This window comes from Oenanthe melanoleuca, chromosome 24 (genome assembly GCF_029582105.1).
Source record: "Oenanthe melanoleuca isolate GR-GAL-2019-014 chromosome 24, OMel1.0, whole genome shotgun sequence".
Classification (NCBI taxonomy): domain Eukaryota; kingdom Metazoa; phylum Chordata; class Aves; order Passeriformes; family Muscicapidae; genus Oenanthe; species Oenanthe melanoleuca.
The window spans coordinates 5,444,325-5,471,051 of NC_079357.1; the positions used below are offsets into that span (position 1 = coordinate 5,444,325).

At 51.1% G+C, this 26,727-nt stretch overlaps 1 protein-coding gene across 1 annotated transcript in view; it reads left to right on the top strand.

Annotated features, from left to right (window-relative positions):
- The window catches only part of KIRREL3 (kirre like nephrin family adhesion molecule 3), a 361,979-nt gene that overhangs the window by 289,123 nt on the left and 46,129 nt on the right, over nucleotides 1-26,727 (top strand). Inside the window, exons 5-7 of the mRNA XM_056509830.1 lie at nucleotides 14,620-14,777; nucleotides 18,147-18,297; nucleotides 23,627-23,732. Coding sequence (XP_056365805.1) covers nucleotides 14,620-14,777; nucleotides 18,147-18,297; nucleotides 23,627-23,732 — 415 coding nt within the window. The remainder of the gene's footprint in view (nucleotides 1-14,619; nucleotides 14,778-18,146; nucleotides 18,298-23,626; nucleotides 23,733-26,727) is intronic.

Genomic DNA, 26,727 nt, shown 5'->3' on the forward strand with positions numbered 1-26,727 from the left:
GTGTGTGTTTTGGAGGTTTCTCTTGAAATGGAGGAATAATTGAGAAGAGCAGTCAATAGTGAGTGATTCATCTGCCAGACTGAGCTTTGCTCTCCCCCTTAGGACTGCAGAAGCCAGCTATGATTTCCTAACCTTATCTCCTCTCAGAGTGGGTAAACAACAAACCAGCTCCTCTGTCGCTGCCTGGGGTAGCTGCAAGATAATCACAAGCAGATCTGGTTGGTTTGTTTGTTTGTTTGATGGGAAACAAACACATTCTCCTCTGCCAGGTATTTTCACCACCTGAATTCCTGTGTGTGGTACCACCAGGTCTGTGACCTCCATCCTCACCCAGAACAGTGCTGTGGTCACAACATGTCTTGGAGGCTAAATGAGGATGGAGAGCACCCACAGCTCATCCTCACCACCTGCCCCCCATTCCTGAAAAACTCTCACCGTTCACAGCCCTCAGGGCCAAAGGTCAGCAGAGGAGAAACGAGCCCAGGGAAAGCACAAATTCACCTTCTGGTCTTCAGCACCTTCCACTTGTCAAAAAAAGGTCATGACCAGGAGACAGCCATGTGCTTGCAGAGCCAAAGCAGTGGTTTGTCTCCTTGTGAGACACTTTTCAGATGGCTTTAGTGGTCTGCAGGCCAAAAAAGGAATAGGATTCCAGTCCATATATCCCTTCCCAGAGACTCCTGCCTCCCTTCTGCCAGTCCTGCAAGCCCATAATGGACTGAGATGGGCACAAGGGGAAGGAAAATCTTCTTGTCGCTGGAAAAACATCCTGCATTTCCCCCTGAAGCAAAGCAGGCACTCAGAAATCTCAGCCTGATTAGGAACAGTGATCCCCTGACACGAGCAGCAATTTCCAGGCACCATTAGCCCACGCCAGAGAGAGAGAGAGAGATGTCTGTTGATACAGAATGTCCTATTTTCTGCACCTCTAGAATACCACACCACTCGTGAAGGATAAAAATAATTAGCTGGAGCATCTCTGGGATAACTGACAAGTACCCAGGGGCTGGGAGTTCCCCCAATGTGCCATCCTCACTTTGAAAGGGAAGGAGAGAGCTTTGCTGAGAGCCAGCAAAGTGGGATGGGCTGAGGGGAACTCAGAGAGTCACTGCTGGGCTGCAGCCCCTAAACCTGCTCTGCCAGAGGAGGTTGGTCACACAGCAAGCAGCCAGGCTTTGGCTGTCCCCTCCTGCTGCAGGTATGTCCTGGTTTGAAGGACAGGTGTCTGCTAAGGAGCCTCTCTTTGAAATGGGGAATGTAAATCCCCTCCCTCCAAATTATTATAATTTTGAAATTAAGGGGCTCTCAGGCAAAGATATGGGAATTAGGAATAACAGTTCTTTACTAGGAAAATTAAAATAGAAATGCAGTATTACACAGAACAATCCCAACCCTGCCAGAGTCAGAATCCAAGCTGACACCCGTCAGTCAGTCAGGGTGTTGGCACAGTCCCATTCAATGGTGGCTGCATCCTCCTGCAGGGGCAGATGTGGTTCAGCTGGAGCAGTGCTCCTGGAGAAGGTGCAGTTTCCTCTGAAGCTCCAGGGATGATGTGCAAAGGTCTGGCTTTCCTCTGGAATCCAGTGGAAAGAAGGTCCCTTGGTGTCCCAAATCTCAGTTTTTATCTGGGTAGGAAAGGCTTGGCTCCTCCCCTGGCTGGAGCATCTCCCAGTGGGATGATGGAATTTTATCAGTCAGGAACCTGCTGTGGTGGGATTGGTGAGCAGGACCCAGGAGCTGGGATGTCACCAGTGCTGTCCTCATGGCTTTGTGCATGTCTCAGCCTGAGAGGAACAGCCCTAGGGGAGCTGCTGCTTCTCAGCCCATAACATTTCAGAGGTGTTGGATGGAGAACAATAACGAGAGCTGCCAGAAGAGAGAAAACAATTTTAAAAAATCAAGCAAAAAAGTCAGAAGGAAACACAACTATTTCTGCTGCAGAAGCTCCTGGGAGCCATCACTCAGACACCTGGTGCTGCCTCCCCTGCTCTTTCCTCACCTCATTTCCCAGGTCAGGCCAAACCAGCTCAGATTCACCATCACCTTTCAACAGGAACGAGCCCAAAACATTTCCCCTATTGACATGTTGCTGCCTTTTTTTTGCTATTGATTCCTTAATTAAAAAAGAATAAAATTCCACCAAAGCAGACATTTCTCTGAAACACTCCATCAGTCAAAATAAAAAAAAAATTAAAAAAAAAAAAAAAAAGAAGAAGAAGAAGAAGAGGAAACAAAATCAATATCCTATTAAAAAAAAAAAAAAAAAAAAAAAAAAACACATTTGGGAGCAGATTTTGGAGCAGCCCCAGGTAGTACATCTACTCCCTTCTCTAATGACTTCTGTTTGCTCCTCCTTCCCATGCTCTCCCATCCCTCTTTTCACTGGTGTCCTTTCCTCTGGACTTTTCCCACAAATCCAACCATTTCTGGTAGGGTTGTCACCATTCCTGGAGGGTGAAGCTCAGGGGACCTGCCTGTTTCTCTGCAGGGCCCTGAGCACAGGCACCCTGTCCCTGAGGATGGGTGACACTTTTATCTTTTTTCTCAAAGAAAAAGCTTTGTCAAATCCTGGAGTCAGAGCAAGCCCAAAGCCAGTATTCTCAGGAACCCTTAAGCAGGATTCCTGCTTTTCCAGCCCCATTTTCCTGCTACTGTGCAATTTGTTTAAAGATTTGTTTGAAGTTTAAAGATTTGGGTAATGTATCTTAAACTGGGGGTGCTAATGGACCTGCTAATGGTGTGTGCAGGATGAACGACCCTGGGAAGGGGCTGGAGGGCAGACAAAGTGTCTGTGAGGCTGAACCTTTCCTGTGGTTCTGCCTGATAAGGGATTCAGACCAAACCCAGCCAAGTGTCAATGCTGGGACATTGGGATTGATTGTGCTCCATCCTGGACAGCCTGGCTTTGGTTTCCTGCAAAACACGTGGGCCAGGCAGGTGGGAGATAAGGAATTGCAGCACATTGATCAAACTCAGCTGCTGGATGCTGGATTCATCCGTGGGGATTTGCCTGTGACCTCTGCAGCTCAGGGACACATCCCTGGCATCCACCACAACATCACCAGTTTGGGTCAGTTTGATCTTTAAATGCTCTGCAGGGTGTTGAAGCAGAGCTCCGTGTTTGCCAGAGCTGGATGTGCAGTTCCAGCTGCACTTTTCCCTGAGGAGATAGATGGCCAGCTTGGCCTCCCTGGGATTCCCATGTCCTGAATAAGGGAGAGGGGTTAGCACCCTGTCCCCAAGAGAGGGGATCTGAGAGCAGCTCCCACCAGAAAGGGACCAGCTCAAGGTTTTACTCCTCTTTCCCTTTTTTTCCTATATTTTAATGAACAGTAATAATCCCCCTATTTTTTTTCCTCTCTCTCTCTTTTCTTTTTTTTTTTTTTTTTTTTTTTAATACAATTTGAAACTATCTGACATATGGGAAAAATAATGAATTCGTTTTTTTGCCTGTGTTCTCTGATCTGTCAGTCTGCACCCAGGAGCTGCAGGCAGGGGGAGGGTGCTGGCCTACATTGGGGAGATAATGATGTTCCTGCTGATCCCCTCCCAGGAGAAGGTTCAGGCATGTCCTGCAGCTGAGTGAGCCAGGCTATGCCACAGCCTTTTCCCTCAGCTTTCTGTTTCTCTTTGAGGGAGGGTGTTTGTAGCTACAGTGAAGTGAGATGTGCTTGGAGCATCTCTGCAATCTCGTGGGCTCTTCCCTGATTCCCAGGGCTGGATCCACCAGGTCCCTGCTGCCTCCAAAGGAGACTGACCCAGGCTGTGCTCTTGAGTCCCAGCATTGCCCCAAAGCATCTCTAACCATCCCCAGGGTGGGATTGGTGAGGATGCTGCAGCCTCTGTGGAGACCCAGATTCGTTTGGAGAGCTCCAGAATCATTCTGGCTGGAAAAGACCTCCCAGACCATCAAGTTCAGCCTGTGACCAATCCCCCCTTGTCAGCCCAGAGCTCTGAGTGTCACATCCAGGAATTCCCTGGACACCTCCAGAGGTGGGGGCTCCAAACCTCCCTGGGCAGCCAATGCCAGATCACCCTTTCCACGGAGAAATTCCTCCTGATGTCCAACCTGGCCCTTCCCTCATGCAGTCTGAGGCTGATTCCTCTTGTCCTGTCTGTTGTTCCCTGGGAGCAGAGCCAGACATTCACCTGGTTCCACCCTCCTGCCAGGGAATTGTCCCCCCTGAGCCTCCTTTTCTCACAGCAGGTCCCATGTGGGACCCCCACACCACAGCCCCTGCCATCCCCCAGAGTAGCTGGAGCTTTTGCCTGGGACTGGCACAGTCTGGGCAGAGCAGGAGGCTTGCACAAGAGCAGGGATGAAGGGATATTCCAGCTGGGAAAGCCTAAGATTCAGGACACCTGGTCTGTCTGTGCCTCAGTTTCCCCCATGCCCTGACCAGCTGTGGCTGCCCCTGGATCCCTGGAAGTGTCCCTGGGCAGCCTGGGACAGGGAAAGGTGTCCCTGGAACAAGACAGGACCTTTCCAGCTCCAACCATTCCATGATTCCCTGATTTTCTACTCAGGGAGGGGCGTCCCCAGCACAGGGATCCTGTGTGTGATAGGAGCTCTCATCAGTAAATTTGATTACATCACTGCTAACAAGGCCAGGTGGGCAGGTAATTTTTCCTCCATCCCTCTCCCATCTGGGAAGCTTTACCCTGACTTTCCACCACCCTGACAGGCAGAATTGGAACCATTAATCATGGTTGTCCTGGATCACAGACACACTTCTCTCCACTTTACAGGCAGCCAGGGCAGACACAGCAAAGCCAAACAGCTCCCTCCAAACCCCCTGCCCTGAGTCAGGGCTTGCCTGTTGACACCATCCACCCAAAAACACTGCCCTGGTGGGGAGAATTGAACATGGACCTGGCAAATGCAATTTATTCTTTGGGTTTGTGCTGCTCTTTCAGCTAGGAGTGAAAATTTAAGTTTTTTACTCTTTGCAGAGTGAACATTCTGAGTAAACAGCCCATACCTGGCCAGCTACCTGCCTGCACAGCATCTGGCTCTTTGTTAAAGTGTGGAAGGGAGCTGCCAAAACTTCTTTCTCCTCTCATGGAAGGCTTTTCAGTAGAATGCAAACACTCACTTATCCCATGTCAGATCTGCTTGTGTGCTCTCCAAAATGCATCCTGCCCAGAGCCAGCTCTCACAAAGGATTTCAGGACTTTGACATTTGGTTTCATTCCAATCTGTTGTGAAAATTGAATATTTAAAACACTCTCTAGCCAAGAATCTTGGAGCAAACCCCTCCTCAGCATGAAAAAGCAGAGTATTCCAGTGATACTCCTCAGAGTGACCTGGAGAGGGCTTGGATGGAGGAAAATCAGCCCCTCCAGGGCAGTGAGTGGGAAAGCAGAGCTGAGCTTTGCTGCAGTGAGATGAAACCATCTCTAAGAACCATTTCCAAATTTTAGGGATCTGCATTCTCCAGCAAGACACTGTTCCACTGGAGATATCCATCTGCTGATCCTAGAAATGTGGAACATGTGAGAATTTGAGTGGCTGGGTGAAAAAAAGAGACAAATCATTTGGAGAAAATAGGGGGGGAAAAAGGGCAGGGGGATTTTAGGAAATACTAGTGGGTTTTTTTTTTTTTTTTTTTCTCATGAGCTTCTAAATGTGGGGAGGGTCCATGAATGAGGCTCAGCTGCAGAGACAGGAGGCAGACAGGGGTACAGGTGTCTGCTGGGGATGGAGAGGAGGCAGCATTCCCTCCTGCTCACACACACACCCCCAAGTGCCACAAGACAAATAGGGCTGAGAGAGAGATGCACTATTTAAACTTTCATCACTATTTTTCTCCCTGGCTCCCCTTGTTCCTTTTGATTTATTTTTTAGTGTGTTTTCCCCAGGCTGTGCTGTTTGCCTGCATTTCTTTCCTCTCCCTCTTCTCCCTGGCACCATTCTGGGGCACCAGGAGCTGCCCAGCATTTTTCAGGCTGCTCAGGCTCAGCTCCCATGGGAGGAATGGGGCAGCAGAGTAGCACCAGGCTGGGCAGGATGGCCAGGACACAGCAGGGGACCTGTAGACACAGCATCCTCCTTTTCCCATCCATCCCTGGCCAGGCAAGGGCTGGGGACAGCTCTGAGTTGCTGTCCCAGGCTTGGCATGGGGTTGGTGCAGGAGGGGTGCCAGCCTTCCATGCCATGCCAATCTGACAGCACACAGAGGGGGCTGATGCTTGGAAACAATGCCCATCCCAGACCAGAGTGGCCTCTGTGCACTGGCCATGGACAGCAGGGCTGGGTTGTTTGCAGCCTGAGGTGTGTAGGGAAGGTGCAGGCAGCTCCAGGGGTTCTGCAGAATCACAGAATCATGGAATGGTTTAGCTTGGAAGGGATCTTGAAGCTCATTTCATTCTACCCCTGCCATGAGCAGGGACACCTTCCACTGTCCCAGGTGACTCCAAACCCCTTCCAGCCTGGCCTTGGGCACTGCCAGGGATCCAGGAGCAGGCACAGCTTCTCTGTGCCAGGGCCTGCCCACCCTCCAGGGAACAATTCCTTCCCAATATCCATCCATCCCTGCCCTCTGGCACTGGGAGCCATTCCCTGTGTCCTGTCCCTCCATCCCTTTTCCCCAGCCCCTCTCCAGCTCTCCTGGAGCCCTTTTAGGCCCTGCAAGGGGCTCTGAGCTCTCCCTGGACCCTTCTCCTCTCCAGTGAGCACCCCCAGCTCTCCCAGCCCAGCCTGGCTCCAGCCCTGCAGCATCTCCATGGACCCAGTGCAGCAGCTCCACGTCCTTCCTGTGCTGAGGGCTCCAGAGCTGGGCTCAGCCCTGTGGATGGGCTCTCACCAGGGCAGAGCAGAGGGGCAGGATCCCCTCCCTCATCCTGCTGCCCACACTGCTGGGGATCAGCCCAGGATGGGGAGACAAGAGTGGAGCCTCCTCCTGCTGAGCAGCTGCAGACAGGAATGGGCTCCAGCTTTCAGATGTAGGATGCAAAGATCTGATCAGTCATATTTGAAGGGAGAATATTCCATTTTCTTTCCCAAAAATTCCACACTTCTACAGAGTCAGGAAGGTCTCTGAGCCCTGTGCTGACCCCATTTAAACTCAGACCACTCGCTCTGTGTTGCTCATTTTTCCTTACCTGCCAAAGCAAAAGGATTGAAATGCTAATTGAGGTAGAATGGATGCACATCTGTGGAGGGGAGCATCCAGGGCTAGGTTTCCTCCAGATTTTAGGTCACTGAGCCCCACAGTCCTGCCCCAAGTCCCCACTTGGTGCTGCCCTGAGAAGCCCAGCCCATGACAGTGCTCAGACAGCAAAATCCCTGCCTTTCAAGTGTTGGACAAAACCTAAGAGTCTGTTTATATCCTTCCTAGCTGTGAAGAGCTGCTGGAAATCTGAATCCTAAATGTGTAAAGGCCTGATAAATGGAAAGCTAAACACTCCTGGAGCTGTAAGCTGCTCTGCAGTGGTTTAGGCCTCACAATTTGCAGCCTTCAGGGTTGATAATACAGCAAGACCCTGAGCAGTCTGCTGGAAAACTCTGCCAGGAACACAATCCCTGTAAGGGGATTCTCTTATCCAGTACAGCAAGCTTCATCCTAAAAGCAGTTTTGTGTTCCAGCCCCTTTTCCTCCCCTTGGAAAGCTTTCCTAGACACTTGATGAAACAGACAACCTTCTTTCTCCCCCAGCATCCAAATTTTCCTGTTTTTTCCTTTGTCTTCTCCCAACCTTCTCCTGTTCTTTCACTGTAACTTATCCCAACCTCCCAGCCTTCCTTTTGCCAATTAATCAAGCCAACCTCTGCTGATTTTGCCTGGTAGGGGAGCTGCTCTTTTCCTTTGATCAGCTCCAGGGAGTTCTGCATCCATGAGTGTGGCCAAAACCCCCCAGAATCTCAAAAACCTCGTGCAGAGCAACACCACTAAAGCTCCAAAACGCCCCAGGGCTGGTGGGGAAAGCAGACACTGTCTGGGAAGAGGAGGCAGCTCCCTGCAGCTCTCAAGCAGAGAGGAGGATGTTCTGATCCCAAACGATGCACAGCAATGACACCACAGCCAATTAACTCTCCTGAGTTCTGCTGAGTGTCATTAGCAAGAGCTGAGTGCCAAAGTCACACTCCCAGAGTCTGGATACATTGACCACCTTTTGGAGCAGGACAGGGTGATAAATACACAGAATATTTGGGGTTGGATGCCTTGTGGTCCAGCCCCCTGCACTAGATCAGAGGCTCACAATCTTCCAGTGTCGCTGTACGCGAATAAAAACCACAAACGACTTCTTAGGCAAGAGAAGCAAAAAAAAGCATTTTATTGAAAAACTGAACCATATTTATAGAGTGGTTCACAAACCTCAAACAGGACAGGAGTTCACTGGACAATAGGAGAAAACATCTCCTGTCATGTACATCACAACTGTCCCTCAGTCAGCACCAGGTGCTAATCTCTGTTTATTAATTCCTTTCTGTTTACAAGAAAGTTACCATCCTGGGAAAGGCTCAGGTGGAACTGAGAAACTGTCTCAGCCTGGGAAAAAAACCTCCCAGCCTGAGAAAATGAGCTCAGAATCTGAGAAAAGGCCTGGCTAAAATCTGCCTGGGCCTCCAGCAGTGCCCACATTCCCAGGATCTTCCAGAGCCCCCAGGCTGAATCCTGCTTCTTTCACAAGAGCCTTGCCAGGCAGCAGACCTGGACTCTGAATGGCCAGCGTGGAGCAGAGATGGGATTTGCAAAGGCAAGCTCTGTTTGCAGGGTTTGTGCTCCAGAACCTCCCAAGGGTGAGCAGTCAGGGCAGTGCTGGCTCTGGTCAGGCCCAGCAGCTCTTCTGTGATGCCTCTTAAGCCTGGCTTGTCTACAAGAGCTGAACATGCTTCCCTGACAAGCTGCAACACCGTGTCTGAATGCACAAACACCCTGCACAGCACAGCAAAGCTCCCCCATCCTCCTGGCTGCTCTGAGCCAGCTGAATCCCTCTGGGCTGCCTCCCCTGGGCTTCCCCTGCTGCAGAGACAAAATGCAGGAGCAAAGGTACCCGTGTTCAGCTTGGCTTTCCATCTCCACAGGGCCTCGTGTTCTCTCCAAGTGCTCAGTGAGAGGCAGCTGTCCCCACTGGGGAGGCTGGGGATGCTCCTGGCTCATCACAGAATCACAGGATGGGTTTGGAAGGGACCCTAAAGCTCATCCAGTGCCACCCCTGCCATGGGCAGGGACACCTCCCACTGTCCCAGGTTGCTCCTAGCCCTGTCCAGCCTGGCCTGGGGCACTGCCAGGGATCCAGGGGCAGCCACAGCTCTGGCACAGAGCTCAGAGGGAACAATTCCTGCCCAATATCCATCCATCCCTGCCCTCTGGCAGTGGGAGCCATTCCCTGTGTCCTGTCCCTCCATCCCTTGTCCCCAGCCCCTCTCCAGGCTCTGGATGCAGCTCTCAGGTCTCTCCAGAGCTGTTTCCTCTCCTGGTTTACACTTGTTCTCTCAGATTTGGGCCAGGCAGCTCCTTCCAGTGGTTCATGGCACACTGTGATCACCAGGAGCAGCCTCTGGTCACTGTTATTTGTTTAACTCCCACATGAGCCCCTGGGGAAGGGGAGCCATGAAGATGAGCAGTGCATCAGCAATGCTTTATCCAAGGGATTTCATTCCATGCTGAGTCTAACCAGCTGAACTTTCCCTGCAGATATTTGGCTCAGGGCAGCCCTCAGGGGCTGCTCAGGGTCTGTTTCTCCAGCCCAGCAGCTGGGTGGCCCTTGCCACCAGCAGGTGTTGGGGTTGAATCACTTCCCACTGAAGGAGAGGAGGTTGGTTTCACAAACCAGCAGCAGTGAGGAACCAGCCACAGCAGCACAGGAAAACAGCCTTAATTGGGAAAATGTACTGCTGGCTGCAGGGCTTTTTGCGTCCTCCACTTGCAGGATCTGGCTGCTGGAGGATGCTGTTATCTCAGTAAATGTTGCTCATGACCCAGGCTCTGTCTGCTGGCCACATCCTTGTCCGGGAGCAGTTAAAGCATCCACGTCATTCCTGACTCAAAGGCTGAGCCTGGGGTCCCAGCCCAGAATTCTCTGGGGGTCACTAATTAATCAAGTTGTGCAGGGTGGGACAGGGTGCAGGAAAGCCTCTAACAACTAATTTAAAAAGCTGATGAGTGCACCAGGAGCACCACCATTTAATTGTGTTTCCTTATGATGATGTGCTGTAAGAGCACTTTTGCAAAGGGCAGGGAGCAGAGACCCCAAACTGTCAGTTCTCATCCAGACAGCCCAGAGCTATGGAGAATGGATTGAAGCCTGTCCAATACTGCTTTAAAAATATTCAGCAATTCTGCATTTTGACAGAAAATGAGGGGTTTGGCAGGGAGAAGTCAGCATTTTGTCAGCATTTCTTTGGAAAGTTTTGTCTGCAGTGAAGAGAGGGACAAGTGTCCAGCTGAGGTCTTGAGGGCAGTGTGAGGAGCTGGGAACCTTCTGCTGGGGTGATTCACCTCCACCCCAGAAAGTCTCACTCTCATGTCCATTGGGGGATAATTCATGGGGACTCCCACCCCAGAAAAGCATGTTACAGACTCATGGAATCACCCAGGTTGCCCTATAAGCCCATCCAGGCATTCCCCATGTTCACCACTAACCACGTCCCCAGGTGCCACATCCAGAGTTGGGCACTCCACCTCTCCACCTGACCACCCTCTCAGTGAAGAACTTTCCCCTAATATCCCAACTACACCTCCCCTGGTGCACCTTGAGGCTCTTTCCATCCATCTTTCTGTTCCTGTGGGCTTGAGCTGTCCTGGATCCCTTCTCCATCATTTTAATGTTCCTGGGCGTGTGTGGGTTAACTCCATTTGCTTTGCTGTCGGGAATAACCCCCCCTGCAACCCCAAACAGCTCTTCCTATTTATATCCCTGGTTTAATCAGCAAGGCTAGTGCTTCCATAGCTACGTGATTAAAAATTAGGAGACCAGATTCTGTAGTGGTGCCTCATAATAACAACCAATCCTGGGAGCACAGTGGATGAATAATGGATCATGGCTCCATGCTACCAGCTTCTTGCTTTCCCTCCTTTCTTCTTCTCCCCTTTTCATCTTTTCATTCCTCTCCTCCTCCTCCTCCTCCTCTGCCTCCTCTCCCAGGCTGGAGTTGGGGTGGGGAAGGAATACATCCATCCTTCAGATTGCAGAAGTTAGAGAGACATCATTGATTCCTCTTCATCAGACCCTCCACCCCAAGCAAATTCCCTGTTAGGGAGCCTGGAGACATCAATAATTCACAGCTACCTGGAGGACTGGGCCATGAAAACCATTTACTTGGGAAGAGGCAGCCAGAACCATCCTCTCCTCATTGCCATAAGCAGCTCCTCAAGGCTGGCTGCTGACCCCACAGGGAGAAACAGGAGCAAAACTGTAAAAAATGAGGATTCCTGGCACAGGTCAGATAGGTGATTCCATCTTTGTTTGTGTTATGTTGTCCCCATCCCATAACCCACTTTGCAGGGGAGATGTTGCTGCAGGAATACCAGGAAAAAAGTCAGGAATGTCAAACATCTCACCATAAAAGTTCCTTCATTAAATTCCAAGATGGTCTTCAGAGAAAGATTTGTTGGTTGGTTTTTTCCCCGCTCTACAAAATGAATTTTCAATATTTTTTACAAGCAGAGGTCAAATTCAATTAATGGACTCAGTGAGGGAAAAAAAAAACTATTGAAAATGCCAGATTTGGTTTCAAACAGCATAAAACTCATCCAGTGAAATAAAATAAATAAATTTTAAAAATTAAAATTCATACTTCCCTTATAGTGAAATAACATCAGAATGGAACAGATTTGTTCCCACTTTCACATCTCAGTGACAGGCATTCCAACTAACCCAGACCACAGACCTTCACTTTCTTTTTCCACTCTTTTAGCCTGAAAATAAAAAAAAAAAGGAAAAAAAATACATTTTGGATCTGTGTAGAAAAGCTTTTTTCCCCGGTCTTTGGGTTCCACCCACTGAGCTGAAAAATCCCATTACTCCCACTGTGGGCAGCTGCACAAAAAAAAACTCCTCAGTTTTTAATACTCTTCAGTTTTCAATACTCCTCAGTTTTTTAATACTCAGTTTTCAATACTCCTCAGTTCGTTAATACTCCTCAGTTTTCAAATATTTCCCAGTTTTTAATACTCCTCAGTTTTTTAATACTGTTTTTAATACTCCTCAGTTTGTTAATACTTCTCAGGTTTTAATACTCCTCAGTTTTTTAATACTCCTCAGTTTTTAAATACTCCTTAGGTTTTGATACTTCTCAGTTTGTTAATACTCAAGTTTTTAATACTCCTCAGTTTTAAATATTCCTCAGTTTTCAATTACTCCTCAGTTTTTTAAAATCCTCAGTTTTTGATACTCCTCAGTTTTTCATACTCCTCAGGTTTTTAATGCTCCTCAGTTTTTAAATATTCCTGTTTTTAGTACTCCTCAGTTTTTAATACTCCTCAGTTTTCTAATACTCCTCAGTTTTCAATACTCCTCAGTGTTTAATATTCCTCAGTTTTTAATACTGCTCAGTTTTTAAATACTCCTCAGTTTTTAATACTCCTCAGTTTTTAAATATTCCTCAGTTTTTTAATACTTCTAAGTTTTTTAATACTCCTCAGTTTTCAAATATTCCTCAGTTTTTAATACTCCTCAGTTTTTAATACCCCTCAGTTTTCAAATACTCCTCAGTTTTCAATACTCCTCAGTTTTTGATACTCCTCATTTTTTAATACTCCTCAGTTTTTAAATAATCCTCAGTTTTTTAATACTCAGTTTTCAAATACTCCTCAGTTTTTAATACTTCTCAGTTTTTAAATACTCCTCAGTTTTTAAATACTCCTCAGTTTTTAAGTACTCCTCATTGCAGGGGCATCTCAGGGGTAGAGATTGGGGATTTTGGAGGGGGCTCAGGCCAACTTTGGCTCTATCTTGGAACAAAACCAGCTCCACTCAGGAAAACTGTGGGATTTCACCCAAGTGCATCCCCTCTGAAGGATGGTGAGTGTTGGAGGGTTCTGGAGCAGGGTGTGGAGGAGCAGTTTCCCATTTCTTGGTGTCCTTCACTTCCTGCTGGCCTCCCAGCCCCACATGGCCCCAGGGTTCCCCAGACAGCTGTGGGTGGATGGCAGCACATCTGGCTGCAGCAAGAACAGCATTTGGCTCCCCAGGGGTCACAGCTGGGAAGAGCTCAGTGCCTTTGGGGAGTGATTTGGGCTGGAAGGGCTCTCCATGAGGGGGCTGCCAGCAGATTTCAGCAGCAAGGAGGTTCCCTGCTGCTTCCCTGGAATAATGAGAGGCATCCATGGGGGGATGCTGTTAAAGAGCCACAGAGCAGAAGTAAAAGTGCATTTGTTTTCTTTAGCCAGGAACTTTTTATGCCTTGGAGAAACACCCACCAATGGTCAGTAAGGCCAAACTTTTCATGGTTCACCTCTGGAATAGGCTGGAGCCCTCACACTGGGGGGATTTAAAAGCACTTGGGGACATGGTTTAGTGGTGGGCTTGGCAGTGATGGGGGAATGGTTGGAGTTTTTTTTCCAGCCTAGATAATGCTCTGATTCCATGAGGAGCTGGACAAAGCTCCATCTCCAGCACAGACCCTGGGTGGAGCAGACCCATCAGGGTAGCAGAGATAAAAGCTCCTCCCTGCAGAATTCAAGAACAGCCCCTCTCTCCAGCTGGATTTCCCATCTCTTACACTCTGCGGTGCCAGTTCAAGAGCTGGTCCCAAAAGAGAAGACCACGCTCAGGTGCCCCTGCTCCGCTTCCCTGTTTCCCCCTGCCCCTGTCTGGCTTCATTTCCAGCAGGGACCCCAGGGCTGTGTGATCCCAGCTGGAGCCGCAGCTCCAGGGGCTGCCCGGCGCTTCCACAGGTCCTGAATGTCTCCACTACCCCCTGGCTGGATCTGCCTTCCCAGAGGGAGGTGCTGAGGTGCCTCCCTGTGGCAGGAGGTGACACAGCCTGCCTGTGGGAGTGACAGGGACCTCAGACAGAGCAGGGCGTGCCCAGGGCTTCCCCACTCCTCCCTCTGGGACAGAGCCCTCCTCAAAGGCAGGCACTGGAGGTCACACTCCTCATGCCCAGAGGATTATTCCACCCTGAGTCCTGCAGATCCAAATCCAACTTCCCCTGCCCTTCTACCCCAAAACAGCCTCAGCTCCCTCCCACTTTGCAGCCAGAAGAACAGGGCTCACCCCCAGTCCTCTCCCATCCCTGTATCCTGTGCCCAGCAGCAGCCAGTTAGAGATGCCCAGGGAGGCAGAGAGGCACAGGAGGGATATTTATTTCATTGCTTTCAAGCACTCACCATCCTCCCAGAGTCTGCAGCTCAGGGACATCCAGGGCTTGGAGGATTTAGTAGCCCTTGGTGGATTTATCTGCCACGACCTGATCCCTCATATTCCTGCAAAGCCTGCAGCCTCTGGCCCAAACCCTCAGAAACTTCTCCAGCTGCTGCTGCTGGAGTTCAAATCTGGGGCACAGCTTTGAGGAGAGCAGCAAAAGGCAGTGGCTGTACCCTGGGGCAGGGGTAGCACTGCCATGGCCATCCCAAACCATCTGAGAGGTCACAGGCCAGCCCAGGTGACTCCAGGACGGTGTGTTCCATGCTTCAGGTGACATTGTCTCCTCTGTGCTCTTCCCTTGCAGTTCCTCCAGACGACCCTGTCATTTTGGGGGGCCCCATCATCAGCCTGAGGGCAGGAGACCCCCTGAACCTGACCTGCCATGCAGACAATGCCAAGCCAGCAGCCTCCATCATCTGGATGAGGAGGGGAGAAGTCATCAACGGAGCCACCTATTCCAAGGTGAGGCAGGATGGGGCTGGGACAGGGCCTGTGCTCATCCCTGGCTCATGAAAGGGGTACCAGGGTTCACACAACCCCAAAACATTTGGGGCAGCACCCTCAGCTCTGCAGAGCTGGGACTCTCACCCTGCATCCCTCCATAAAACCTTCCCAGTGGGGAGGCTGGGAGGAAGCAGGAGGATACAAGAGAGAAGCCCCAAACTGTCATCAGAATGGCTCTGCTCTGAGTTTGGCTTTTTGCTGCTTCTCACAGTTTGAAATCACCTGGTGTGGCCACTTCTCCCCATTAATCCCACCTGTGTGCAGCAGCACTGACCCAGCCCTGCTTCTGCTTCTGCTTCTGCAACAGAGCCTCTGGATCAAAGGGGTGGTTGCAGTGATGTGTCCCCTCCTCCAACTGCAATTTTCCATGAAAAATTGTCAGGGTTCTTGGCGTTTTTTAATTTAGACAGAAAGTCTTTATTGGGTCATGAAGGAAATCATCAAAGAGCAATCAGCAGCACACTGGGAATGGGACCCCACATGTTCTCCTGTTTATGAGCTCCTGATGGCTGGTGGGTGTGAAAGATTCACTAACACTTGACAGTTTTAATGAAAATTTCTGAACAGCAAAACTCGAGACCTAAAATGGGTCAGTTTGCAGCCAGAACTTCAAAGTGGGCAGTCAGAGCCATTCCTCGAGCTCCTGGAGATCTTTAATAAACATTTCATCCTCTGCTGCCACTGTGAAGCCTCCATCCAGCCTCATTCCAGCAAAATCCTGATTTGCTGGGGAGAGCAGAGGAGGCAGAACACCCTCCCTTCCTCCTCTCCTCCTCCTCCTCCTTGCTGGGCTGCAGCCAGGGTGAGCAGAGAGGAACCTGCCCCATCTCCCTGCCTGCAGTGTGAGAGGCAGCACTAATTAGAGCCAGAGAGAACTGACCTCTCTCTCTCTCTCTCAAATGGAGTGGAATTAATTAAAACCCAGGCCGTTGTTCACAGCTTATCCCCTCACCCCCAGCCTTCCCTTCCAGGGCTGTCAGGAATGGCCTGAGGAGACAAATTTTGAGCCCTGTCCCTTTCAGACCCACAGGCAGTGGGGAGCAGAGAAGGGGGAGTGCCCATCTGTAAAATATTTCTGATACAGCAGAGTTTTCCAGGCTGCAGATCCACCTCCCACAGCACATTTTAAGCAGTTGGGAGGGGAGCCCTGTTCTGCATGGGGCATGAAGCATCCTTCCCTCTCCTGGAGTCAGGAAAACCTCTGTGTCTGAGGCTGAACCTCATTTTCTCCTGACTTCCTGAAGGTTTCCATAAGGCCCTTCCACAAATAAAAATCCCTTAGAAAAACTAACAGACAATTTTGGACATTTTTTGAGTGAGAAGTTTGAATTTTTGGGGTCTTAGAAACATTTCCCTTTTGAAGCTCTCTTTGAAATAGTTCCTCAATTTGCCTCTTTCTGCTTTTTCAAGAAAACTGAAACCCAGCCCAGCTTTTCTTTGATCCAGATATTCCAGCCAGCCAAAAAGAAGCCCTGTTTGGGTTACTGACTGCCTGAAACCACTCACACTGAGTGATAATTTCTTTGTTACTCTGAATTTCCAGTCCACCAGCTGATCCATATGCAGCCCCCTGCAATCCCAGCCAGGCATCACAGAACAGCCATGGCTGACTGAAACCCCCTGAGCTGGATTGAAGGGGACAGGGAATGTTACAAGATCCTGCAGGGTTTGGAGGTTAACCTCAAATAGGGGAAATTCTGCACAGACTTAGGGTTCACCTCAACGCCAGCAGCAAAAGTGGGGCTGTTCCCCAAGGGAAGAGCAGACAGGGTGACAATAAAGCAAGGACAGCATCCTGCATTTGTGTGGAGCAGAGCTGGGCAAGGGGCTGGAGCACCAGGAGTGTCTGAGGGGGCTGTGGGGGTTCAGCCTGGAGAAAAAGAGGTTTGGGGCAACCTTCTTGCTCTGCACAACTCCCTGAGAGGAGGGGGAGGCAGAGTGAGGAGTTGGGCTCAGCTCCCAGGGAACAGGGACAGGATGGGAGGAAATGGCCTCAAATTGTGCCAAGGGATGTTTGGATTGGATACTGAGAACATTCCTTTACTGAAAATGTGTTCAGATATTGGAAGGGACTCTCAGCATGGCAGTAGATTCCCCATCCCTGGAAATGCTCCAAAAACCTGTGGATGTGGTGGAGAGGGATGTGGTTCAGTGGGTCAGTGCTGTCAGTGCTGGGTGAATGGATGGACTCGATCTCAGAGAGCTTTTCCAGCCTTAATGACTCTGGGATTCTGGACTGACTGTGGTGACACTTTCTCAGCATCATTCCTTGTCTCATGTGCTCAAGAGGCACAAACCTGTGTGCAAGAAGGCTGTGCCACAGGAACCCAGGAAAAGCATTAGTCTTGGAATTAAAGAATCATTTAGGTCAGAAAAGCCCTCCAAAATCACATCCAACCATTCCCCCAGCACTGCCAAGGCCACCACTAAACCCTGTCCCCAAGTGCCACATGCACACATCTTGCTGACATTTGTTTAACTCCCAATAAAGCCCTGTCTTACACTGTGAGGAACAAACTTGAAGGATACTGACAGAAGGAAAAACTGCCTGGCAGGTCCAAAATCCACTGTTGATAAACCAGAGAGAGGTCAGAGGTTGGAGGATGATTAAAAGGCTGAAAACCACACAACATCTTGGGAGCTCTGAGGGCTCAGTTTATCAAAGTCAGGGTTAGGGGGTGACGTGACCCCCTGTAAGAGCTTGCAGGAGGATTAGGGGATGCCAAAGAAGCTCTCCCAGGCTCCTGTGCTCCCAGGAGAGGCGTGGCAGGAGCCAGATAAACCCAGGGAAGCAGCCAAGGCTGAGGCAGAGCTGCTCACCACCAGGCTCTGGCTGTCTGCCCCATCAGTGACCACCTGAGAGGTGATGATTTAGCACAGGCTGGGCTGGAGCACAGCACGGCAGCCAAGGATCCACGGCCAGGGTCCACCCGTGCTGCTGGCAGCTGGCATCACCCCTCGCTGCCGTGGGAAGTGCCAGGCACTCTGTGCACCCACCTGGCAGAGGATGACAGCAGGTGACAAAGATCCATTTGCCCCTGGCTCCCTCTTTCCTGGGGGGTGGCTGACGTGCCTCGCTGGAGTTTCCTCCCCAGCCCAAGCACAGCAGGGCTGCAGGGAGGCAGATGGGAGCTAAGAGCCCCATTCCCAGGGAAGTGCAGTGAAATTTGTCTTTGTTATCCCCTAAGGCTTTTGGCGGATTCCAGCCAGAGGAGTTGTTATCGCAGGAAGCCGCTTGGCTGAGAAGCTCTTACTGATCCTGGGGATGGGGAAAGAGCCCTTCTCCGGGGGGAAAGCCCTCTCCTCATGCCTGTTTCCCCCTCGCAGACACTCCTCCGTGACGGCAAGAGGGAGAGCATCATGAGCACGCTGTTCATCGCGCCCTCCGACATCGAGAACGGCGAGAGCATCGTGTGCCGTGCCACCAACAAAGCCATTCCCAGCGGGAAGGAGACCTCTGTCACCATCGACATCCAGCGTGAGTGCACAGCTGGCTGAGCCACCTCTGGCTGCTGGGACAGCCCCGCCTCTGCCCTGCCCAGGGTGTCCCCAGCGCTCCGAGTCCTGCTGGGGCTGGGGTTTCCCTGCACTGACAGGGTGAAGGCACAGCCAGGAGATCTCATAGCCCCTGAGCTCCCTGGGAATGCCCACACCACTGGGATATCGTGCTTCCCACGTCTCTGTGGATTTCAGCAAAAGCAGCACCACTGCCGTGCTCTGGGTGGCCCAGCTGTGCCCTGACCCTTGGGGTGGTTGGAGCAGGGATGGAGCCCAAAAGTGAGCAAGCAACATCTCTGGGCACGGCCAGCAGCAGAGTTAGGTCCTGTTAGGATTCCTGGTGCACAATCAGGTGTTTCCAGTCCTACAGGCAGTTTTTTGTGAGACACCTGATCAGGACAGTGTCCCTCCCATGACACAAAGCCAGGGGACAGGGCTGTGTTCAGAGCTGTACCATTCACCCTTTGCTGTAAATCCACCCTCCAAAATGCACATTTCCCAGGCCTGTTCCCTCCTCCTCCTCCTTGCTCCTGGGCTGCTCCTGACCCTTCCAGCCACGCTCCATTCACACACCCAGTTCCTGCAGCTGTATTTACCCACGACTTGCAAAAGCAGGATGTTCAATATTAGCATGCCAGCTGCTTTCCAGAGACCAATTAAAACTGGCAAACCCAACTGAACAAACTCAAGCACAGCAGAAAATTCACCATTTAAGACTCGCAGCTTTTGCTGCAGGAAGATTACCAGGCTCTTGGGTCGCTGGCTGCATGTCCTGACAGAACTGGGCAGATAAAATGAGATAATAGCTTGGGTTATTTCACAGCCAGCAAACAGCTACAATAGCTGGAGACACACTCACACAAACAGCACAGAGTGGAGACATCATTACACTGGGCAGTACAGTGTGGGCTGGAGACGTGAGCTGAATCCCCAAGCCACATGGAATCTGCTTGGCAAAGAGAAAAACCCGATAAAAAAACACCAATTTCCACTCTGAGCTATTAAATACTCCATGCTGTGAATATAATAACAATAATATCCTACCCAGCTACTAATAGTATGTTGTTCTTAATGGGGGCTAATGGGGATATCAATTTCCTGAAGCTGGATGGGTGATGGGATAGAAAAATACTAAGATGGATTAACCAAGCTGAGGTGGGATGGATTTTGACCTGGATGCAGAAGCCTGCTCTAACTTCATCTAGTAACAGAATCATGGAATTGTTAAGCTTGGAAAAGACCTCTAAGAGCATCAAGTGCAGCTTTAGCTCATGAGGTTCCACTCCCAGCCTTGAAGACAACCAGCTGCATTCACTTTGCAAAGAGCTAAAAGTGCTTTTCCTAAGCAAAAAATTATCTGGGCCATTTAATTTTTGCCCAGGGAATTGTCTTGGGAAGTCCTGCTCATGGGTCTTCTTCCAATATCTAGAAGAGAAGCAGCACCTTGGGGAAGGAAAAAAATGATTTCTGCAAGAATAAGGAAAAGCAGGCAGCAGTTGTTGGCTGGAGAGCTTTTCCCAGCCTGGCATGAGCTGCAGCATCCCCCTGGGCCCTGCAGTGGAGGCTAAATTCACACCACAGCAAACATCACCCATCTGCATGGTTTGAGAGATGGCCTTGCAAAATAACCTCAGGGAACCAAAAGAATAATCCTTCCCAGGAAGCAGCAGCCTGGTAAATCACTCCTACTGCTTTCTTTCATTTTTTTCTGCAACTCAAAAGAACATCAGCAATGCTCACAGGCAGGATGGAGGTTATCCCTAGGAAGGGTGTGTGCATGGTGGGACGAATTATCCTCTTCCAGCTGATGGGAAATTGAAGTTGGAATCCCAATAATCTCATGTTTGACCATCATAGCAGCAATGAAAGAGCTGAGTCATAAAACCCTCTCCCCTTCCAAATATGTAAAAAGGGGAGGTGGTGGAAAGAGCTGGAAGAAGCCCCAGTGCAGGGTCTGTAATGGAAACACTAAGCAGCTCCAGCTGGAACATCTGTTCAATGTGATTTCCATTCCACAGCCACATCAAAGTCAGCCCTCCTGTGAGTTATGTGCTGAACATCACAAGTGGGATTAAAATCATCTTTAATAGTTTGATATGCCATAAACTATTTATACTGCAGGAGCCCAGTGGCTCTGTGGAAATGCACACCCGGCGTCCCGGGGTGGGGAGGAGCAGGGTTATTGCTGATCCAAAGCCATTGCTCCAAGCCTCTGCACACACAGGGGCAGCTGCTCACTTTTACACCTTTTTCTGTCATGGCAAGAAGGGATTTGGCTGGATTGGCTGTTTTTGCAGGAGGTGGGAGGAGGAGGAACGTGGAGGGTGATGAGGGGCACCTCGCTGTGCTGGAGGGTCTCCTGCTGTGTTTATCCTTGGAGCTTTGCAGTGTTTGATTCCCTTCTGTGCTTCCCCCTGGGGAATGGAAAGCCCGGGGCTGAAGTGGCATCTTAGCCTTAGAAGAGGTTTGGAAAGGGAGAGGAGCAGGGAGAGGGATCTGCAGCTGGCAGTGCCAGCGCCAGCAGTGCCCGCAGCCCATGGAGCCCAGCCTGCTGCCATCCCGAGGGCTGAGTGGGAACAGTGCGAGCTGAGGGTTTGCCAAGGTGCCCTGCAGGCTGTGGGGCTGCTGAGAGTGATGCCAGTCCCGGTGCCAGTCCCGGTGCCAGTCCCAGTGCCCATCCCAGTGCCCATCCCGGTGCCAGTCCCGGTGCCAGTCCCGGTGCCAGTCCCAGTGCCCATCCCAGTGCCCATCCCGGTGCCAGTCCCGGTGCCAGTCCCAGTGCCCATCCCAGTCCCAGTGCCAGTCCCAGTCCCAGTGCCCATCCCGGTGCCAGTCCCGGTGCCAGTCCCAGTGCCAGTCTCAGTGTCCATCCCGGTGCTAGTCCCAGTGCCCGTTCCGGTGCCCGTCCCGGTGCCAGTCCCGGTGCCCATCCCGGTGCCAGTCCAATGCTAGTCCCGGTGCCCGTCCCGGTGCCATTCCCGGTGCCAGTCCCGGTGCCAGTCCCGGTGCCACACAGCACCTGCTGCATCCTCTCCTCCCGCCGCCTGTGGGCTGGCTCTATCTCGTTCCATCATTCAAATTCATTACCAGAAGCCAGGCAGGAATTATAATTGTAAGCGAGTGGAATTACATCCTGATGAGTTCCAATTTGTGTCTTTTTTCCCTGTAAAATGCCCCGAAACACGCTGGTACACACAAGCCCACGCTATCCGCGGCACCCGCAACACTCGAAAGCCCAATCCCATTTCTGAAAGGCGAGATCAAAGACTTTAATTCATTTCCTTTGCTCTTTTTTTTTTTTTTTTTTTTTTTTTTGTCTTTTTATTTTTTTTTTTTTTTTATTATTATTATTTTGAGTGCAGGAGGGAGCCGTGCTCATTTTAATACAAAGAGGCTCCTCTCTGTAAATCGTAGGCACAGCTCCTAACCCATCAAACAATGGGGAAGCTACTAAAGAGAAGTGTGATTCATACTTAACAAAGGAAGGTGATTAGCTGTTGTTGTCTAACAATAGGGAAGTGTCAGGATGCCTGGGAATGAATTAGGAGCCCGCTATACATCTCTGGGCTGCTGTGTCAGGAAAGCTCATTTATATTCCCAACTGCGCCCATCTTTATTGTCATTTGAATTGCACATTTTAAAATGAAATTAGGGTAAATTGAAAATACCTATAATTTCCCCGTCATAATTTCCCATCAGGAAGGCAGGTGGCTTTGCTCACAACAAAGCCAGGCTCCGGCTGGGTAAATACCACGGGGCGGAGGAGAAGGAGGCACTGGAGCATTGCCGGGGCTCTGCCTTCCCTTCTCCCCTCCTGCCCAGCCAAGGTCACTGCCGAGGCCGCCTCCGAGGCTCTGCTGTGTCCCCAGGCTGCCGACATGGAATAACAGGGCTGGAATAACTCGGGGTTCCCACACCAGTATGCCCAGTATGCCCAGTTGGAGCACACACACTCCAAAGGCAGTTTTTCAGGTCACTCCAGCAGGACCCTGACGTGTGTGTGGTGGAGGAAAAGGCCAGCAGGGAAACTTCCATCCCTGTCCAACACAAGGACACTCCTTGGCTTGGCTGGCCCCACAGCATCCCTGCAGGGCTAGCCCAGCCCAGCCCAGCCCAGCACACCTGAGGCCAGGGGAGGGGCCCTGGAGCAGCTTCTCTGCCCCCCTGCCCTGCCACCTGCAGCCTTTCCCCATTTCCCAGCTGGGAAGGGCATTGCTGGAGCACTTGGAAGAGGAGAGAGGCAGCAGGTAAAGCTGGACATGTGTCATGTCCTATTTCAGGGTGTGTTTTTGCAGGAGAGCCCTCAGCTGGGTCAATGAACCCAGCACCCTCTGCCATGGGACAGCTGGTTCTTCAGGCACCAAAAAAACCCTCCACAAATCCATTTCTTTCTGCTTTTACCCCTCAAATGAGGTCCCACGCCTAAAATCTACAGCTGAAGTCTTGGCACCCCACCCCAGTCATCATGAAAAATTAAACCAGCTCTAGATATTCTTCATCTGAACATTTCACCCATTTCCCATTTGCTTCCATCAGTTCTTTCCTAAATTTTATTTGCTGCTAAAGCATTTTGATGCTTCTCACGTGAAAAGGAGAGAAACTGAGGAGCAGTTGGAAGACTGGAGCAGCCTGTGACACCAGTAAGGCCTTGGCAGAGATGATTAGGCTGATGAAAGAGCAGAAATGCCACTTTAAAGTTAGAGGATAGACAAAACATCATTGTTATACAGCGAGATATTAAACTGGAGTGTCTCAAAGCAGGCAAGTTTATGTCCTTAAATGAGAATCAGAGCCAGCAGTCACATTTTCCAAGTGAAATGTTACATCAAATGGTGTCTGTGGCTCCTCTTCCTGTCTTATTCACTGAAGCCCTTCAAGAGAAGAGCAGCGTTGGTGGCATCAGCCTGTCTGACAGTCGTTAGATGGCTTTAAACTGAAAAACGGCTTCCCACTGCCAGAGGGCAGGGTGAGATGAGATTGCAGGAAGAAATTCTTCCCTGTGAGGGTGGTGAGGCCCTGGCACAGGGCGCCCAGAGAAGCTGGAAGTGTTCAAGGCCAGGTTGGACGGGACTTGAAGCAACCTGGTCTAGTGGAAGGTGTCCCTGTCCGTGGTGGGGGTGGAACTGGATGGTCTCTAAGGTCCCTTCCAACCCAAACCCTCCTGGGATTCTGTGATATCAAGGAGTCCCAGTGCCTTTGCCAGGCTCTCCTACAGCCAAGTTTTGCTTTGCAGCCCGAGGAGCTGGCGGGCAGCAGGCAGGGGAGGCTGTGCTGTGTCTGTGCTGCTCATGGCCTGTCTGTCCTTGCAGACCCACCCCTGGTGAACCTGTCCGTGGAGCCGCAGCCCGTGCTGGAGGACAACACTGTGAAGTTCCACTGCTCTGCCAAGGCCAACCCTGCTGTCACCCAGTACAGGTAAGGTGGCACTGCTGGCACCCCTGGCACCTGAGCCCAGCCCTCTGCTGAGAGCATCTCGCCTTCCCCTGCCACACTCATCCCCCAGGTGACCCAGCAGAGCTCAGCACCTCTGCCTGTGGTGTCTGGTGGCCATCCCCCCTCCTGCCAGTGAGTCTTGGTGCCCACTGTGGCTCATCCCCATTGCCCTGCTGAGGGATGCATGGTGGAGCAGCCCCTCCTCCTGCTGTGCCATTTCCTCATCCCTGCTGTGCCATCCCCTTATCCCTGCTGTGCCATTTCCTTATCCCTGCTGTGCCATTTCCTTATCCCTGCAGTGCCAGTTCCTTATCCCTGCTGTGCCAGGTCCTTATCCCTGCTGTGCCAGGTCCTTATCCCTGCTGTGCCATTTCCTCATCCCTGCTGTGCCATCCCCTTATCCCTGCTGTGCCATTTCCTTATCCCTGCTGTGCCATTTCCTTATCCCTGCTGTGCCATTTCCTTATCCCTGCAGTGCCAGTTCCTTATCCCTGCAGTGCCAGGCCCTTATCCCTGCTGTGCCATCCCCTTATCCCTGCTGTGCCAGTTCCTTATCCCTGCTGTGCCAGGTCCTTATCCCTGCTGTGCCATCCCCTTATCCCTGCTGTGCCATTTCCTCATCCCTGCTGTGCCATCCCCTTATCCCTGCTGTGCCATCCCCTTATCCCTGCTGTGCCATTTTTTCATCCCTGCTGTGCCAGTTCCTTATCCCTGTGTACCAGGTCCTTATCCCTGCAGTGCCATTTCCTTATCCCTGCTGTGCCATTTCCTTATCCCTGCTGTGCCAGTTCCTTATCCCTGCTGTGCCATCCCCTTATCCCTGCTGTGCCAGGTCCTTATCCCTGCTGTGCCAGATCCTTATCCCTGCTGTGCCATTTCCTTATCCCTGCTGTGCCAGTTCCTTATCCCTGCTGTGCCATCCCCTTATCCCTGCTGTGCCATTTCCTTATCCCTGCTGTGCCAGGTCCTTATCCCTGCTGTGCCATGCCCTTATCCCTGCTGTGCCAGAGATGTGAGGGGACACAGAGGATGGGATCCCTTGAGTGGGACCTTCTCCCTGAGTGTGTGGGGTCATTTCTGCAGCCACAGTGCCCCTGCACTGGCCATGGTGAGCTCAGAGCAGGGTGGTTGAGGAGATTTGGAGCAGGAGGAAATGTTGTCAGCTTGTTGCTGAGAGAGGTCTGGGGTGCAGGTGGTGCAAGGGCTCCCTGCCAGCCCTGAGCCTCCATGGGCACTCTCTCCTCTCTGCTGACCAGGAAAGGACCTGAAGGAGCAGCTGGAGCTGTGCTGGAAAGGTTGAGGTTGGATTTTGGGGAAAGGTTCTTCCCCCAGAGGGGCTGGCACTGCCCAGGCTCCCCAGGGAATGGACACAGCCCTGAGGCTGCCAGAGCTGCAGGAGGGGTTGGACAATGGCTCTCAGGGATGCACAGGGTGGGATTTGGGGGTGTCTGAGCAGGGACAGGGGCTGGACTCAATAATCCTTGTGGAGCCTCCCAGCTCAGGAGATTCTGTGATTCTGTCAGTGCTCATCCAGGGACTGATGAGCAGGGGAGCAGATGCTCTGCACTGAGCAGAGTCACAGCTGTGGGCCCTTGGCTTTGGGTGTGATGTCTCCTGCATCAGAAAACACTTCTCCTCTCACAGTGTCTTTTTGTCTGAGCAGACGAAATATGGGTATGGAAGCAGGGCAGGCTGCCAGCACACTTAGGGAAAAAAGAGCTTTGTGCAAGCAGGTACATCCCTGTCCCATCTCATCCATCAGCCACTCACCCCTCGTGCCTGGAAAGCCTGAGCACGCCCACACAGGCTCCCCATCCCTTCTCCTCTGCAGAGCCCTCCATGGGTATCAGCACAGGAGGCACCTCCGGGGACAGGTTACCCTGAGCTGCCTCCTGTTAGGCTCATACAGCTTAATTAGTACAATCAAGTTTCCTGGTAGGAACTATTCCTTCCAGCTGGATATCAGCACAACAAAGCAATAATTGTGTTCCTGGTTACACAGAAGAGTTATTAATTCGAGAAGTCAATTAATGTCAAAGATACAAATAGCCCTGGTTTCATATTTACAGCTGGAAGGAAAACAAAGAGCGTGGCAGGCTGGTGAAGGACCCACGTGGTTCTTACTCCAGGATTGATTGTGGCACAGTCCAAGGCAGAACAACCATCTCTGGTTAAGGAATCAGGCAGTGACAAAACCCTGGCAAAACTTCTGCTCCATCAGGCTGGTTCTCAACAAAGAAACCTTCCACATCATCCCTGAACCCAGCTGGGCTGATCCCTGCAAGGCTCCAGCCCAGGGTTTCCACTTCTTGGACAGGGACTTTGGGCAAGAGGGAATGGCTCCCACTGCCAGGGATGGATGGATATTGGGCAGGAATTGTTCCCTGTGAGGGTGGGCAGGGCTGGCACAGGTGCCCAGAGCAGCTGTGGCTGCCCCTGGATCCCTGTCCAAGGCCAGGCTGGATGGGTTTGGAGCAGCCTGGGACAGTGGGAGGTGTCCCTGCCATGGCAGGGGTGGAACAAGAGCTTTAAGGTCCCTTCCAGCCCAAACCATTCTGGCATTCTGTGATTCCTCCTGGCTGTTTCCACCCTTTCCATGCCCAAGCCAAGTTGTTTTTCTCCACCAAGCAGAGCTGGACCCAACACTCTTCTCCCATTTTTGCTGCTATCTTGGTAGTGCAGGTTTTGCTGTCCCCTCTGCCCTCTTCCTTCCTTCTCACCCATCCTGAGACCATGGGTCTTGTCACCCTTCCTGTCCCCTGAGTCTCCATGATTCTACTTTGCTGCAAAATGCTTTGGGATTCATTTCATGGTGCATTTTACTCTTAAAACTAATTGCATGTTTTTTCAGGCTATGCTTTCCCATATAACATGTTTGGGTGGGGTAAAAAAAGGAGCATGACAAATTCAATCACTTTGGGTTTTTCATTTCTTGAGTAAACTTCACACAAGGTTTTTTCCTTACCACTGTGACAAG